At 47.7% G+C, this 18,413-nt stretch overlaps 1 protein-coding gene across 2 annotated transcripts; it reads left to right on the top strand.

Annotated features, from left to right (window-relative positions):
* Window positions 1-1,124: 1,124 nt before the first annotated feature.
* Window positions 1,125-18,234, top strand: TRIM54 (tripartite motif containing 54). 2 transcript variants are annotated; one of them, XM_067703433.1, is made up of 9 exons: window positions 1,126-1,642; window positions 13,387-13,559; window positions 14,085-14,256; window positions 16,020-16,115; window positions 16,794-17,027; window positions 17,287-17,309; window positions 17,426-17,550; window positions 17,689-17,781; window positions 18,089-18,234. In XM_067703433.1, exons 1-9 carry the CDS (start codon window positions 1,475-1,477, stop codon window positions 18,097-18,099), a joined length of 1,095 nt encoding a protein of 364 aa, XP_067559534.1. In that variant the 5' UTR covers window positions 1,126-1,474; the 3' UTR covers window positions 18,100-18,234. The 2 variants fall into 2 exon arrangements, with proteins under 2 accessions (XP_067559535.1, XP_067559534.1); XM_067703434.1 differs by lacking the exon at window positions 16,020-16,115 and having other exon boundaries at window positions 1,125-1,642.
* Window positions 18,235-18,413: the final 179 nt, after the last annotated feature.

Raw genomic sequence — 18,413 nt, 5'->3', positions numbered from 1 at the left:
TGAAACGTGTGATAGGGTAAAGATTGCACTTTTACAGACCCTTTCCCCATGTGTGCCTCATCGCACTGTCTCTTTGGTATCCTCATCACACCATTTCTCGTCTATGCAGGGTCAGAGTCTAGTAACTCCTCAAAGTTCTCTCTCCTGACTGGGAGAGGGGCTAAGGGATGTCAGTGAATAAAAGAGCTTTTGTCCAATCCCAGTGCATATGTTGGGCCCCAAAAAGACAAATTGTGCCTGGGATAGAGAAGAAGTAGGAGAAAAAGATAGAGGGCCAGTGTGCACATCTGAAACCAGCCTGCCTTGGAGAGCAGGAGTCCAGGACAGCTGTGGAGCTGGGGCAGAGGCTTCCCAGAGCCTTGTGATGATGACTTTGTCAGTGCTCTAAAATTTCCCTGGAGACTGATACCCCTGGTGCCCGAAATAGGTCCCTGGCATTCAGGTCCTTTCTGCCCTGCTCAGCTACTCACAATTTCCTAACAAATTTAAAGTCCTTGGAGTGGCTCCAGTGATGTGTTCATGGACCAGAATCCCACACTTTCTCAGGGGCTTGCTCATGAGGTAGTTCCAGGCCCTGGCACACCTGCCAGCTCCAGCCTCCTGGGCTTCTTTTCCTAGGCGGATATAAGAAAGGTCTGGGCAAAACCAAAAATGGGTCCAGAAGTGTTGAACCAGAGCCTCTCTCTCATCTCTGGTGCCCTTGTTCTGAATCACAGGGTTCAGAGGAAGAGGGCCAAGGTCACTGGCTAAGCCTCAGAGGCAGAAACTTTCACTGACTCTAGGTCTGGCAGGATCTTTCCTCCCACCCTGAGCCATGGATGGTACCTCTCATACAGGCCGATTCAGATTCTGTGTCACTGCCCTGGAAGAGGGGCCCAGGCCAGAGCATGGGGGTCAGGGGCTTACAGGAGCCCCCTAAGAGCCCCTTTGCTGTCCTACCTTCCACCATAAGCGGTGAAGCTCACCCCGCCTCTTGCTCAAGGGAGTCACCGTTCCTGAGTGAGTCAGGGTCACTCGGTGACAGCTGTGGCTCGCCTTACATGAGCTAAATTGGGAGCTGGAATGTCACACACAGATGCCCCTTGTTCCCCACCCCCACGTTAAAAAATAATCTCCTCTCTGGGGAGTGAGAGACAAACAGTGCCGCCCATAGAGTGGACAAGAGTGGTTTGGGAAACAAAAGGAGAAATTCCCAGGGACAGAGCCGTTCAGGGAGGGAGGGATAGAAAAAGCTACGTGTGCCTGGCTGGGGTACAGAGCAGAGACTCAAGAGAGACACAGAAGTGTCTGAAAACAGCTATTTAAGACAAGGCAAATTGTTAGAGGAAGGGACAGAAGAGATAGCAGAGCTATTTCGGGAGTGAGGGAGCACAAGAATCCGCAGACTGTCTAAAGTAAACGAGGAAGGGTCCAGAGGCAGTGAGGGAAGGCCAGGACCAGGGTCAAGGCCAGGGCAGGCACGATTGCTGAGGGGATGAACTTCACAGTGGGTTTCAAGCCGCTGCTAGGGGATGCACACAGCATGGACAGCCTGGAGAAGCAGCTCATCTGCCCCATCTGCCTGGAGATGTTCTCCAAACCGGTGGTGATCCTGCCCTGCCAGCACAACCTGTGCCGCAAGTGTGCCAATGACGTCTTCCAGGTGGGCCGGGGCAGGGGCAGGGCCGGGTAAAGCAGTGCAGACTCGTGGGAGACTTCTCATCAGGTCAGCGCTGAGATCCCAGGAGGTGATGGGAGATGGGTTCCATGAGGTGGGTGGTGGCTGTCCTGGCTGAAGAGCAGAAGAAGAGCCAGGGGTCCTAGCAGATCCCAAAGTAAGCATGAGTCAGCAGCTGCTCTGCAGGCTGGCGAGTACAGCCAGTGCACGGACAGCCGCTGGGATGCTGGTATCTACAGAGGAAAGGAGACCCCCTTAGAAACTGGGAGGGAAGTGATCCTGCACCAGGCTGTGTGACAGTCTGTGCTAGACTCTGCGTTCCAGTTTGGAGTTTGAGGTTTCGAGAACAATATGGAAAATCTGGAGAAAATAGCAGTGAGATAATGAAACATTAAAAAATAAACTGTGAGAAAGGCCCATGGTGACAGTGAAACTATTTGTATTTAAAGCAAAGCTGAACGCATCCATCTCTGGTGGGGGGGCAGAGTTAGACAGTGGGCAGGAGACTGGGAATCCTCCCAGCCGAAGTTCACACCTGTGTCCACCTCAGACTGGTCAGTAAAGGGACCTGCTGGTTAAAATGGATTGAGGTCACTTAAGCAGGGAAAAGGCAGAGAATAAATTGTACATCCCCCAAATGTAACCAGTCTTGGCTTATGTGTGGTCATGGAGCAAAGCATAGTTAATCAAGTTCACAGATATCATTTTAGCTCATGGTTTCAAAAATAAAAGCACATATCAGAATGCTTTATATAAATGGGTTTTCTTTCTTGCCCTGTGCCCTGGTGTAGGTTCTAGTAACCTGTAAAATGAACAAAAATCAGGGAGAGTGAGGGATAAAGGCATGTACACACACACACACACACCCTTGCAAATGAAGTAGAAACTCAGAATAGACCAGAGCTGGCTGGCTTAGTAGGCATGGCAGCGATAAGGGACATCGTGAGCACTTAGTCTTCATCTGTATCAGAAATTATGAGGAAATGTGTTGAACACAGTGATTTTCAACTTAACCAAGAAAATGTTTCCCTTTTAAGTTGTTTAGGGGCAGCATGTTTGGGGAAAATAATGGGCTGGCTAATTCAGGTCATTCCACAGCTATGCCCTGTGACCCACCCTTTGCTGTCTGCCATCTTCACTGAACTCCATGGTCTCTCCTGCCATCTTCCCATCAAGGCTTGTTCCCATCTCCTGTTCCTCTACGTGTCCAAACCTGCCATTATTTGGCTCCAGAGAACCTTGGAGCCAGTGATTTTCCCTCTCTGGGATCTGCTTATCCCGGGCACTAAGTCATGTACCAGAGGCTATGCCTTGCCCACTATCTTGGGTTTTCCCTCGGTCTTAGTAACGCTGAACATCCTTCAGGCTGAAATGCCTAGGAGGGAATGACAAAAAGATTTTGCCATCCCTTCTCATGAATTTGTAGTGAAACGTCTTTTCATTAGAGCCTGAAATATGTGAAAGCAAAACAAAGTTTTGAGAGTGAAGGTAACGTGTTCTGTAAAAAATTGGTCAGAATATTAAAGTGCCTGGCACACAGTGTCATTGGGTAGAGGACCCAGGGACGGTCCTACATATGGAGGCTAGAAGCTGTTCAGTCCCTCCTCTGTATCTAGACACACTGTTTTGGTTCCTTGAAGCTCTGGAATACTGATCTGGACCCTGAGAGACCTGGGAATTGTTTGGTACAAAATATTTGGGAGAGAACATGATTCCCAGAGCTTTGCGATGGTTCTGTGCATCTGGACTACTGTGTATCCTTTAAAGTGCCGGGCACCCCTGGGCCCTCCAAGGAGAGAAGTTGAACAGCTCATTTCCTTGCTGCTTTATTTGGGGTGGCCTGGTGGGAGGCTGACCCAGTTCTTCAGCTGCGCTATGTATACACATCTCAGTAGACCTCCCTCTGCAAGATGAGCATATTTAGTTTCTCACACATTGCCTCCACATTTTGACAACTCTAGGCATAATCAGATTGTCTGTTTTCTAAGTATGGGGACAAGAATAGGACTTGTGGTTTCTCTCTCTTAAAACTACTTAGGAAGAACACCCTTAGAACATTGCCTAGAAAGTTAATAGGACTTAGAAAAGTGATACCAGTATATTATACACCCACACACACACACTTTTTTTTTTTTTCAAACGCTATAGGAATTTATATCATGAAAAGTGAATCTTCACCTCAGGCCCTATGTAATTCCCTTCTCCATTACCAACTTTCTTGGGTACCCTTCCATGGTCCGGTACACGTTTCTGTGTGTGTGTATACACACACGTTTAAACTAAATTCATCGTATACCTGCCTTTGTTCACTCTCTTGGCCATTGTTTCATATCCACACATTCTGATATGCACCTTCGTTTTGGGGACTTCCCCGGCGGTCCAGTGGTTAAGGCTCTGCACTTCCACTGCAGAGGGCACGGGTTCGACCCCCTGGTCAGGGAACTAAGATCCTGCAGGCCTTGCGGCACAGCCAAAAAAACCCACAAAGTTAATGCACCTTCCTTTTTCATGGCTATATAGTGGTCCATTGTTGTAGCTGGGCCACAGTCTGTGTAATCTGTGCTCTGAAACATTTAGATGATGCTCAGTGTTCTGCTGTTCTAAAAACTGCTGTGATGGGCAACAAACAAGAATTTGGAGGGATTATGATCTTATAACATCAGGTTAACAAAAGAGCCAGGAAGCAAAATTTTAGAAGTTAAAATATTTCATTGAGGTAATTCCCTGGCAGTCCAGTGGTTAGGACTCCGAGCTCTCACTGCTGAGGGCCCAGGTTCAATCCCTGGTCGGGGAGCTAAGATCCCACATGCCACACAACACGGCCAAAAAAGAAAAAAAAATTTTTTTTCATTGAAAATGTTGAACCGTATTAAGGTTTGGGAGGAAGTCATCCATAATTCCCACCTCCTCCAACACAATTATTTTCATGTTTGCATATTATTTTCAAGTGCTTGTCTCATACATATTTTTACTTGGTTGCCATCACAATTTAACTAGTTTTCTTCAGAGCTGTGATACAGCTCTCTCTCTCTCTCTCTCTCTCTGAATTTAAACAGAATAAAACACCAAAACACCACATTAACCCCCTCTAATTTCTCTCTCTCTCTTTCCCTGCACTTGTACCCACTCAGCTACCAAGCATTTTGACTAGAGGAAAGCTGTCGGTGTGGGAATTTGACACAAACATCTTCCCATGTTTCTGAATTTGTAAACTCTATTCACTCCTAAACTACTTTAAAACAGCCTTCGGTTTATTTTTATACCTGCCCCCACTTCACTGTGGGCACTTGTTTATGAGCTGCAACCTGCTGTAATTTAACAGGCAACCAGAAGGGCTTGTAAGAAGGTTGATCAGAAACAGCTTTTCTGGACGGTGTCCATGTAGGGAGAGATTTACAGAGATGGGAATAGCAAGAAAGGGGCCTCCTTCTCTCATCAAGGCAGTCTGGGAAGGAGATGACCTCTTTTACTTCATCCCCGAATTCCACTTCTTTACTGGCTAATTGTTAGGACCTGCTGTCATCAAGTATAGGCCAGCTGGTGAAAACCCTACACAGCCTGTCTCCTCGGCCACTTCCACCTGCTACTGAGGGCACCAAGACATCCCCTCCCCAGCCCAGCCTTGGGCAGGTCTCCTTTTTGAGAAGTTGGTTCACTGAAATTTTGTGAATTGTGTTAACCTTGTAGCAGGCTTAGGATCTTCCTTTAGGGAAGAAACTGGGTTGAGTGGGAAACAAAATCATAGAGACTCAGCATTCCTGGGCTCAAGTCCCACCAGCTTCTTCCTTAATTTGTCATGTGATGTAAAGCAGGTTATTTCACCTCTTCAAGCCTGTTTACACATGTATGGACGAAACGGAGGTTTTATTTTATTTTTTTGGTTTTTTGGCCTCGAGGCATATGGGATCTCAGCCCCCTGACCAGGAATCGAACCCACGCCCCCTGCATTGGAAGGCAAAGGCTTAACCACTGGACCGCCTGGGAAGTCCCCGAAACGGAGGTTTTAAACTGATCTTTAATATCCTTGTGATTCTAACAATCTGATTTCACAAATTCAAGAAATGTCATTATGGATTTCCATTTTTTCAGGACTTTGCATTCTGTTACTAGCGTCCTACCTTGTCTCACTCTTCTGCTTACCAGCCCTCCTTTCAGCCAGGCTCCGTTCACAAACCCCTGTGCCACACTCATTGCTAGCTTCTGTCGGGCAGAGCTAGCTCACCACCCAAAACCCCTTCTCCACCCACAGCTCAGCTTTTGCCGCCAACGCCTGTATTCTTCTAAAGCTCAGAGGAAGAGGGCCAAGGTCACCAGACCAAATGTCTGGTCTTCTGCCACCATTTTCCCAGTTTCTCCAGTGTATTCTGAGGGTCTGGCCCAGAGGATTTGCATGGTCCACTATTCATCATTGGCCAGGCCAATAGTTTAGGGGAGGTAGCCTCCAACAACCCCCCTTCCATCCTGGGCCAGTATCCCCAATCAGCATCACTCTGGATAGCAGGAAAGTGGGAAAACATTCTGAGATAAGAATTTGATAGAGAAACTGCGTTCACAGAGCATCTTTCTAGATGGAACGTTTCTATTGGATGCCATGGACCATTACAAAAGAAATAGAAGCCACCATATAGCTCTTATGCCACACAAAACCCCTGATCATGGCCTAGAATTCCATGTATTTATTCCATTCCATTTTATCCTTCACAGTGAAGAAAGAACAGTTATTTCATGTCCTGTGGTTCTCTGTGGTCATATATTTTTAAGGTCTAGATTAGGATTTTTAATAACCATTTGTACAGTGCTTTATAATTTATAGAGTACCTTCACATGTGTGATTCCATTTGAGTTAGAATCAATGTTATTTCCATTTTACAGGGGAGAACACAGGAAACAGGTTACAGTCACACAAACAAAGGGACAGAGCAGGGACGTAAATCTAGGTGTTCTGTTTCCTAGAGTGATGGAATTTTCTCTACACATCACATTATTGGCCTGTGAAATTTTACTTTATGGGGCTGGCTCCCTTGTGTAAATGTAAGATTTAAGCAAAGTTATTTCTTAGTCTTGAAAGAGAAAGATAAACAGAAGCAGAAGATAGCTTATGCTAACTGGATATTGGTCAGCTGAGAGATCTTTAGCCCAAGGTGGAGACTGTCAGCTATGGAGACGTACTAAGGAAGTTGCCATGCGCACCTCAGAGTGTAAAGTTCCTGTTTGTGATGAGACCATGTGGGGACTCACGATCAGGGCAGGAAGTAATCTCTTTTTGTGCTATAGATCCCTTTTTAGTTTGTGAAGCCTATGGATCCTAAGGACAATGTATGTGTGTGTTTTTTTAAGAACAGGGTTTTTAAGTGCATAAATTATAACATATATGATTATAAAGAAAACCAATTGCATTAGAACACAGCATGCAGTCTCAGTGGGGGTGATATGCTCCAATTATATCTGTGGTATTAAAAAAATTTATTGCAATTTTACATTTTATTTATTTTCTGCTCTTATGTAAAATTTATTCCCCAGCTCTGTTGAGGTATAATTGACAAAATTATATATATTTAAGGTATACAACATGATCATGTGATATATCTATACATTGTAAAATGACTACCACAATCAAGGTAGTTAACACATTCATCACAGTTTCCATTTTTGTGTGTGAGGGGTCTAGACTCTCTCAGCAGATGCCAAGTACACAATACAGTGTCATTAGCTACAGTCACCATGCTGTACATCACCTCCCGGGAACTTCATTTTATAACTGCAAGTTTGTGCCCTTTGACCAACAGCTACCCATTTCCCCACCACAAGTCTCTGGCAACTGACTTTCTAATCTCTGCTTCTATGAGTTTGACATTTTTAAGATTTGTGGTGTTAAAATTTAATTGCGGGGGATAGCAATTGGTGGGGAAATGTCTTAAAATGCTCTTAGAAGAGGCAGGAGTGAAAAAAAGCTTGAGAAACGCTGGAATATAATTACCAAAATAATTAGAACATGTTTTTTGATAGAGTAATATATGTGCTTCTCGATAAACCATTAAATAATGAGATGGGGGACTTCCCTGGCGGGCCAGTGGTTAGGACTCTGTGCTTCCACTGCACGGGGCACGGGTTCGATCCCTGGTCAGGGAACTAAGATCCCACATGCCTCGCGGTGCAGCCAAAAAAAAAAAAAAGAGAGAAGGAACAGTGGGCCTAATAACTACTATAGTTTAGAAGTAGTGATAAGCATAAATTGTTCTTGGAGATTTGATCAACAACTGTGATCAATAATGTGATATGAAAATACTCGTTGGTGACAAAGTCACAGGTACTGCTAAACCTACGTGGTTTGTTGCCTACCTTCATAATTGAAGAAAGCGCTCAAGTTCTGCTCGGCACGTTAGTGAAAATGAAGATGTAATTGTTTTCCCATCGAGGCTCACAGACTCCTTAAGTTGTAGTCATGGATCTTTTGGGGGCTGTGGCCCCCAGGTTAAGTTCTCCAGCATTTATTCCCCAGCTCTGTTGAGGTATAATTGACAAAATTATAGATTTTGTCACACAAAATGTATACAGCATCCAGCTTCCGGTGTCTTCCCAAGCATCCAGGCTTGAAATGCCTGAATTGTCTCACTCCCTCCTTTCCCCACAGCCCACCCACAGCCAAGTGACTGGCCAGATTCCACCTCTGGCATCCCTAGTCTTTGCAGGATTACTGCCACTATCTGAGGGGAAGCCTGTGACCTGCACTGACTGTGGCTCTTGCTTCTGATCTATGCCTTTAGATCAGGAGCAAAAGCCATAGCCTCCTCTCCCATGTGTCCAAATCACCTCTGTTAGATTAATATTCTAATTTTCTCTTGCAGTTTAGAAACCTTGCCTATAAAGTTAAGTTCAGATCTTTACCCTTGGATTCAAAGCCCTCCATGTTTTTACCACAATTATTTTTAAAAAGCCCTTCTTGGGGGCTTCCCTGGTGGTGCAGTGGTTAAGAATCCGCCTGCCAATGCAGGGGACACAGGTTCGAGCCCTGGTCCAGGAAGATCCCACATGCCGCGGAGCAACTAAGCCCGTGCGCCACAACTACTGAGCCTGCGCTCTAGAGCCCACGAGCCACAACTACTGAGCCCACGTGCCACAACTGCTGAAGCTCACGTGCCTACAGCCCGTGCTCCGCAACAAGAGAAGACACCGCAACAGAGAGTAGCCCCTGCTCGCCATAACTAGAGAAAGCCCGCGTGCAGCAACGAAGACCCAACGCAGCCAAAAAAAAAAAGAAAAAAAAAAAAAGCCCTTCTTGGTAAAACCTACCTTTCTAGCTCCTCCCCCACCTCGCAACCCACGCCCGTCTCAGGACTCCTCTGTCTGTAACCTAAACTCCTATAGTATCTCTGGTCTCCTGAAACTCTTTCCTAACGACCATCTCCTGCTTCCTGTCTACCCTGTCTTCAAATGGTATCTTCTTAAACAGCTCCTCCCTCGCACTAGCATAGTTCCTTACGGTCTCCTAAATAGCATTTTCACTTGTTAACGCGTCTGGCACTCTAGCGCCCCCTTTTCATTCACGGCAGGATTGAGCATTGCACTTTTTAAAAGTAAAGGTTTTTTTTCTTCCTCCAAACCCAAAGTCCTTGTACAAAATTTGGAAATTATATTAAAAAAAAAAAAGAATCACCCACAATTCTATCACTCAATGGAAATGATTGCCAAAATGTTTAATTTTTATTTTATGTATTTTATAAAGTAATTTCATGGTCTATACAAAGATATTGGGTAAATGTAGATGACTACAAAGAAGAAATTTTAAAATCCTGTAAATCCCATCACCCATTTCAAAATTGGGATCCTACTGTCTATATAGACTTATATCCTGCTTTTTTCATGGGTCTCTCCCCATGTTAAGAACTGTTAAAGATAGTTGCATAATAATTCCTCTATAACTCATTTAATATTTACTATTAAATAACCAGCACGTTAAGTATCTGAAAAAGCAATTTTACTGTTCATTCTGGTTACAAAAAATAATACAGGTGTATTACATAAAATTTAAACCTCACAGATAATACAAATTGTAGAATGTATAAATCCATCTAAATACACTAGGGCTGTTTCAGAGGAGATAGGATTTCAGAAAGTGCTGGCATCAGGCAGGAAGAGGGCGATCCAGGGACAGCTAGGGACTGGCAAAAACAAGTGAAATACCGGATCACAGGAGCCAAAAGGTTAAACAGAGTGGGGTGGCCTGCAAGGTGTGAGAGGAGAAGGTTGTTATGAAAACCAACAACTCCCTTCCCCCACACTGGTCAGTATTCTTACCATAAATATATCCATTAAGGCTCATTGCTCAGAAAACATCAGCCTTTGAAGGGAGTTAGTGCTAAGTACAAATCCTCTTTTTAGATCTGAGGAAATTTGAGCCCTAAGAGAAATTATTTTCCCAAGGTCATAAATGGCAAATCCCAAACCAGATCTTCAGATCAGTTACTTTCCCTACATCATCCTGCATTAAATGCCCTCTGTTAAAATACAGAGATGTTGCCAAGAATGGGTAACAATTTTATCTACATATCCAGTACAGGTGACTTTCTCAAGGTAGCCACCTAGCATTTGCAAAAGGTTTGGGACACAAGACACACAAATTTTGATAAGGGGAGTCAGAAAAGGGTTAGAGCAAACATCCCAAACTTCATTCTCGTTTCACCTTCCTGATGTTTGCCAAAGCTGTGTACCACCTATGCTATGCTTGAGTATTTCTATTTAAAAGAACTCACATTTTTTTAACTTTTTATTTTACAATATATTGGAGTATAGTTGACTAACAATGTTGTGGAAAAGAACTCTTTTTTTAAATAAATTTATTTATTTTTGGCTGCGTTGGGTCTTCGTTGCTTCACACGGGTTTTCTCTAGTTGCGGCGAGCGGGGGCTACTCTTCCTTGCAGTGCGCGGGCTTCTCATTGCGGTGGCTTCTCTTGCTGCGGAGCACAGGCTCTAGGCACGCGGCCTTCAGTAGTTTTGGCACACGTGCTCAGTAGTTGTGGCTCACGGGGTCAGTAGTTGTGGCACGCGGGCTATAGAGCGCAGGCTCAGTAGCTGTGGCGCACTGGCTTCGTTGCTCCACGGCACGTGGGATCTTCCCAGACCAGGGCTCGAACCTGTGTCCCCTGCATTGGCAGGCGGATTCTTAACCACTGCGCCACCAGGGAAGTCCCAGAACTCACTTTTAAAGCTGAAATATTTGTCATTCTAAATGACAAAATCCATGAAAAATCATGTGTGGTTTTTTTGTGTTTTTTTTGCGGTACACGGGGCTCTTACTGTTGTGGCCTCTCCCGTTGCGGAGCACAGGCTCCGGACGTGCAGGCTCAGCGGCCATGGCTCACGGGCCCAGCCGCTCCGCGGCATGTGGGATCTTCCCGGACCGCGGCACGAACCCGTGTCCCCTGCATCGGCAGGCGGACTCTCAACCACTGCACCATCAAGGAAGCCCCAAATGTAATGTTTATGATGTGCCTGTCACTCTCCCCAAGATAAGTCACCCAGTTCACAGTGGGGCCACATTTCCTGCCTTGCCTACATCTCTTGCTACCAAAGGATCAAATAAGACTCTGGACTTGGATGCCCTCTATGTGCTGTAGGTGCTGCTGCACACGCATTAGGGTCCTGGTTGATGTAGAGCAGAAGGATTTGGAGAATTTTATGGAACCCAATTGCAGGAAATACATCTGAACATACAAAGTCACAGGTGACTGCTCTCTCCATTACTCTCTAGGAGTTCATGGTGTTCCAGCCAATTAGGATTAGGTTCGGCTGTAAAAGACAGAAAACCAAAAATAACAATGGCTTCAAGTAGGTAAAACTTTGTTTTTTCTCTCCAGTGAAAGTGTGGGTAGGTAGTCCAGGACTGTCTCATAAGAGACTCACTCCTTTTATCTTGTTGCCATTCTCGACATGTGGCTACTTCATGGCTCAAGATTGCTGCTTCAACCTACGCCAGTCCATATTTTTTTTTTAAATGTATTTACTTTATTTATTTATTTTTAGCTGCGTTGGGTCTTCGTTGTTGTGTGCAGGCTTTCTCTAGTTGCGGTGAGCGGGGGTTACTCTTCGTTGCGGTGCACGGGCTTCTCATTGCGGTGGCTTCTCTTGTGGAGCACAGGCTCTAGGCACACAGGTTTCAGTTGCTGTGACACATGGGCTTCAGTAGCTGTGGCTCGCAGGCTCTAGAGCGCAGGCTCAGTCATTGTGGCACACGGGCTTAGTTGCTCCGCAGCATGTGGGATCTTCCAGGCCAGGGATCGAACCCGTGTCCCCTGCATTGGCAGGCGGATTCTTAACCCCTGTGCCACCAGGGAAGTCCTGCCAGTCCACCTTCAATCCAGCCAGCAGGAAGGAGAGAAGAGGAGGAGTAGGGCATGCCCTTCCCATTAAAGATACTTCCTAGAAATTGCACAAAACATTTCTATTTATATACCATTGGCCAGAACGCAGTCACCTGGTCACACCCAACTGGAAGGGAGGCTTGGTCACATGGTCTTTATTCCATGTGTCTTGCTAAAAACTCAGAGCCTCTATTATTGAAGAAGAAGGGGTGAATATCAAGCAACAATAAGCAGTATTTACAAGTCTTTCATCTCTGCTGCTCTCCCCAGATTGACTTTCTCTTCCTTGCAGACCAGCCTTCTCTGTTCACAGTGTCTGACCCCTCACACTGTCCACCTGCACAGATTTTGGGGTGGCCACAATGTCAGCTTTTAGCCCAACTTCACAAGTCTTTTTTCAGTTCAAAAGCTGCACATGGTCTGGTCACCTCAGCCTCTGTGACTCGATTCCAAGTTCCTAGAGAGAAAATTTGATTGGTCCTGTTGGGTCAGGTGATCACCTCCTCAATTCTGAGCCAAGCATCGGTGGCCTGGGCCATGGCAGGGCTCTCCCTTTTAGGATGGGATGGAGCAAGTTCCCTAAGAGGTGTAAGCGGGAGGAAGTGGTGAGCAGCTCTGGTAAACCCTTCTTCTGAGCTTCCTCCTGTCATAACACGCAGCCCATTGGATGTGGTTGTCAGTTTGCTCTCCCTGATGGTAATGTGATGTACCTGTTCATGTTTCATCCCCAGAGCCTAGCAATTACCTGACACACTCAATGTTTACGGTAGAATGAATAATCCAATCTCGTCCTTAATTGTACAGAGGTTGAATGCTTGCCCAAATATGCATAGTAGGGCAGTGTTGGGGCAGCACAAGAACCCAGGACTACTGATTCCCAGTCCCTGGAGTGATTTTCCCGAATTACCCAGCTCGATAGGTCTGCCCCATTGTTCAGCACTTGTCTCCGTGCCCCTGACCGTGGCTGCAGAGAACGTCCCCCAGATGTGGCCTGTGAGAACCCCAGGCTGGAGGACTGCAACACTCAGAGTCCATTTCCTACTTTGGTCTTCCTGCTGAGGTCAATGTCTCCCCACAGCTCCAAGCTGGGCCCCTTTGAGAGGAGAGCTTGCCCTACCCAGGCTTGATCAAGCTAGGTTCTGGATGTAGGGACAGTCAAGGAGGTGGGCTGAGTAACAAGGCAAAGGTGGGAAAGTCTCCATGGCCACCCACCGGGAGCTGCTCTCAGAGGAGCGCGCAGCCATGGAAAAGAGCTGATGCTTCCTCTTCACCACTCTCCTACTCCCCAGTCCCCGTGATATCCCCCCTGCCTCCTCCCAGTTCCCCCATGACTCACTGTGCCTTTCTCTCACGCTCCCCGTCCCCACAGGCCTCAAACCCTCTGTGGCAATCCCGGGGCTCCACCACTGTGTCTTCAGGAGGCCGTTTCCGCTGCCCGTCTTGCAGGCATGAGGTTGTCCTGGACCGACATGGTGTCTACGGCCTGCAGCGGAACCTGCTAGTGGAGAACATTATCGACATTTACAAGCAGGAGTCCTCCCGGTGAGCTGTTAGGGCCTCTTGTTTCTCTAAAGTGCAGGGCCTGGGACACAGGCAGGGAACCCATCAGGGCCAGAAGAGAGGAGCTGAAGCGATCAACCTGCCTCTTCAGTTTAGTGATGAGAGGACTGGACCTGAGAAGAGGAGGGACTTGCCCCCAGCTCGTCAGGTCACCCAGCTCAGGCAGCCTCTGATTCCTGGTTAGTGCTTCCCCCTCTTCACCTCGGAAGGGGCTGGCCATCCACCAGCAAGGTCCTTGCCAACCCTCCATGACGTCCCGCCCCACGGGACTTCCCTGCCCTGGAATAGAAACTACTATTGGATCTAGGTCTCCACTGTGCCATAGCTCTATTCCTCAAAGGAAGAGCCCCGTGGAAGTCACTCGCCTGCCCAGCCACAGCACCAGCTGCAGGGGCAGAGAAGGTGGCGCTGGGCACCTGAAGAGAAGGTGTTCATGGAGCCTCACACTCTTGCCCCCCACCCAGCCTGGCCCCTGACCCTCCTGCCACCCTGCCCGCTACCCTCCAGGCCGCTGAATTCCAAGGCTGAGCAGCACCTCATGTGCGAGGAGCATGAAGATGAGAAGATCAATATCTACTGCCTGAGCTGTGAAGTGCCCACCTGCTCTCTCTGCAAGGTCTTCGGCGCCCACAAGGACTGTGAGGTGGCCCCACTGCCCACCATTTACAAACGCCAGAAGGTATCAAGCAGCAGAGGGAGCAGGCGTGTGGGGGTGGGGACATAGGACAGGGTCTCAAACTATAGCCTCTTAGTCCACTTGGTTTCAAAGGCAGGCAGATCAGGGCTGAGGTCCCAAGTCTATGCATGACTCAGTGTGTGACCTTGGGTAAGTCACTTGTCCTCTCTGGCCCTCACGTTCCTCACTTGTAAAATGGGGATGAAAATGCTTACCCCTGAGATCTGTAAGGATAAAATGAGAAATGGATGCAGTATGGTGGACTCTCAAGGCCATCTCACTGTCACACATCTAGATTCTACATAAAACATAATTTAAAAGTTAAATTGGTAGACACGTAGGAAGCAAAGGAAAGCTCCAAGTGCCGGTGAGGTGGGGAGAGGAGGAGGGGAAGTGGGATGAGAACAGAACCCTGAGTGATAAGCACGGAAAAGGCAGGATTTCCCACAGGGCAAATTATTACTGAACTAGAGAGATGAGATTATGCCTCCAAACTCCTAAAAGGTGGGGGGCCTGCAGTGAGGACCCCCAAGGATCCCAGCTTAAACTGGAATCCCAGGAATCCCTAAAGTGGTCAGTTGTGCCACCTGGCTTTTGACAAAAGCAAATGCAAATTCTGCCTGGAGGAAAAACCCTCAATTTAGGCCTTGGGTTTTTCTTAGATTAAGAACAACAAAAGATTATCTCATGATTGAAGATACACAAAGAAATTCAGATACTGGAATTACTGAAGAATGAAAAGTCACTTTGCATAAAATACTTTAAAATGGAATTTAAAAATAAGCAATAGGGACTTCCCTGCTGGTCCAGTGGTTAAGAATCTGCCTTCTAATGCAGGGACCAGGGTTTGATCCCTGGTCAGGGAACTAGGATCCTACATGCTGTGGGGCAACTAAGCCTGCACACCACAATGAAGAGCCCGTGTGCTGCAACAAAGACCCTGCATGCCACAAGTAAGGCCCAATGCAGTCAAAAATAAATAAATAAATATTTTAAAAAAGCAATAATAGACTATCAAAAATGCAGATTTGACAAAGAACCAAATAGAGCTTTTAGAAACGAAAATATAATTGTTGACATAAAACATTCAAAGGATGAATTAAATGACAGATTTCTCTCAGGAAGAGAGGACTGGGGAATTCCCTGGCGGTCCAGTGGTTAGGACTCCACACTTTCACTGTTGAGGGCCCACGTTCAATCCCTGGTCAGGGAACTAAGATCCCACAAGCCACGGGGCATGGCAAAAAAATTTTTTTTTAATTAAAAAAAAAAAGATGGGTAAGAGGGGACTGAAAAAACAACTTAGAATACAGCACTGGGAGATGAGGAGGTTGAGAATGAGAAGGTCTAACATATATCTAATCAGAGTCACAGAACAAGAGAATAAAGAGAATGGAAAAGAGGCAATATTATCCTAATGGCTAATCATGAAGAATTTTTCAAAATTGATGGAAGACATGAATCTACAGATAAGGCATCTAGGCCAGTGCCTGGCATTTGGTGGATATTTGGTGAATGTCTCTTCCTTTCTCATTTGGTGGTGGAGGACTTCCTCTCTCCACCTCCTTCCAGAATCCATAGAGTGTGCTTCCACACTTCTTGAATGGCTCCAAACTCTCTAGATCTCTGTCAGAGCTGCCCTGAAGATGCCCTAATGGTGGAGTGGAGGGGGCAGTCCTTTCCTGGGCAGCCTGGCCAGGGTGGGAGGGGCACAGATCTTGACTAGGTCCTCCAGCCCTAAGTGCTGGCCTGTGTGTGTGTGGCAGAGTGAGCTCAGTGATGGCATCTCGATGCTGGTGGCAGGCAATGACCGTGTGCAAGCAGTGATCACACAGATGGAGGAGGTGTGCCAGACCATTGAGGTGAGACTGGGATGGGAGGGAGGGAAAGTTTCTGGACTCCTGGAGGTGGATCACAAGTAGTGGGATGTGCTTACCAGGCTGTTGGTTTGAATCCCAGCTCTGTCCCTGACTAGCTCTGTGACTTTGGTCCAGTAACTTAACTTCTCTGTGTTCAGTTTTTCTTGTTTTTAACTATATAAAACAGTGATGAGAGAATGATATGTTAGCTACCTCATTGGATCTTTTTGAGAATTAAATGAGATAATACAAGTAATATAGACAGCACTCATGAAGCTTCTTTAAAATATAGTGTTATCTGCTGAGAGAGTAGATCTTAAAAGTTCTCATCACAGGAAAAAAAAAATTGTAATCTATGTATGGTGCTGGATGTTAACCAGACATATTGTGGTGATCATTTCAAAATATATACAAATGTTGAATCATCATGTTGTATACCTGAAGCTAATATAATGTTATATGTCAAGTAAACCTTAACAAAATATATATCATTATTATTACTGAAAAGATCTGGGAATCAGCAGCCCTTGGCTGGAGTTCTGTCTCTGCCACTAATTTGTGGTGTAATCGACAGGTCACTTTTCTTCTTGGCTGTCTGTGACTTCAATTAAGTCGGGAGTGGGACAAGTAGCCCCGTGCTCTCCCAGTTACGAGGTCTCATCCTTGCTTCCGGTCTTTCAGGACAACAGCCGGAGGCAGAAGCAGTTGCTAAACCAGAGGTTTGAGGCCCTGTGTGCAGTTCTGGAGGAGCGTAAGGGTGAGCTGCTGCAGGCGCTGGCCCTGAAGCAGGAGGAGAAGCTGCAGCGCGTCAGGGGCCTCATCCGCCAGTACGGAGACCACCTGGAGGCCTCCTCTAAGCTGGTGGAGTCCGCCATCCAGTCCATGGAGGAACCGCAGATGGCGCTCTATCTGCAGGTGGGCTTTGGGGGATGGTGTCAGGCTGCCTAGTGGCTGCAGTGGGGGCCTTGGCACAGGGAGACGGTGTTCAAGTCCTATCTCTGGCACCTACTTGCCCCACGGCCTTGGGCAAATCACCCCCTCTGAGTCCATTATTTCCTTAACGAATTGGGACGCGCATCCCCACCGACCCCGCAGGACTGTGTTGGGCATCAGAAATGGGACTTTGCCAGAGATTGGCACAATGCTTACTCTCACCCTCTTTTCTTCCCTGCAGCAGGCCAAGGAGCTGATCAATAAGTGAGTAGGTGGAGTGGGAAGGTGAAGGAAGGGGCCGCGGGGGCTCCGCTGCCACCGGGAGGGGGTGAGGGTGCTGGGTGCTTCCAAATGAGCCGCTGCCGCTGCGGTTGCCGCAGGGTCGGGACAATGTCAAAGGTGGAGCTGGGTGGACGGCCGGAGCCGGGCTATGAAAGCATGGAGCAATTCACCGTGAACGTGGAGCATGTGGCCGAAATGCTGAGGACCATCGACTTCCAGCCAGGTGAGGGAGCGAGGATGGGAGGGGGCGGCGGGCCGCTAGGACTAAGCGTCCAGACCCTCCAGGTTGGGGGTCGGGGGATGGGTGCAAGACGGCCAGAGAATAGGGGACTCCAGCTCACCCAGCCTTCCTTCCGCGCAGGCGCTTCTGGGGAGGAAGAGGATGAGGAGGTAGCGTTGGACGGGGAAGAGGGCAGCGCAGGGCCAGAGGAAGAGCGGCTGGAGGCGTCGGAAGGTGAGTGTGGGCATTGGCGGGGTCTGCCTGGTACCGCCCCTACCCCGGCGATCTCCCTCTCTGCTGCATAAAGGATCGCTTGGGGCCCCTACTCCCAACCTCAACCAGGAGGGGTGCGCCCCCTAGCGCGCGTGCTGAAGTACAACTTTCTTTCCCACCATCCATTCCTCTGGGGGTTTGGGAGTCCGAGTTGGGTGGGGAAGTGGAGGAGAAACCCTCCAGGCTGGGGAAAGGGAGTGAGCTGGGCTTCGGAGTTGCCTTGTCTCTTTGGAGCGCCCGCCCACCGAGCTTTCTTTCCCGGGGACAGGCCTGCACTGACTCGCCCCTGTTGGGGAGGCTGCGCACCGGCGGCCTGGCGCTCGGGTGGTGAAGGACCTGAGCAGGGACCACCCGCCACCCAGCTCGGAGCGCCGCCGCGGGGAAGGGGCTCAATAAAGGGCTAACGCGTCCCGACCCGCAGCTCCTTTCACTGCTCACTCTCTCAGCCTCGTCTTCGGCGACGATCGCATCACCATCCATCCCAACCTTCTCCTAATCTGGGACCATTTCGGGGGCGGAAGTGGAATGAACCCCTGTTGGGCACCTCCTCGATATCAGGCACGGATTCGCAAGCCCAGTGCCAAGAGGGTCGG

This window comes from Pseudorca crassidens, chromosome 14 (assembly GCF_039906515.1).
Source record: "Pseudorca crassidens isolate mPseCra1 chromosome 14, mPseCra1.hap1, whole genome shotgun sequence".
In the NCBI taxonomy this organism is placed as follows: Eukaryota; Metazoa; Chordata; class Mammalia; order Artiodactyla; family Delphinidae; genus Pseudorca; species Pseudorca crassidens.
The sequence above is the reverse complement of the archived record's forward strand: the minus strand, read 5'-3'. Positions and strand labels throughout refer to the sequence as shown.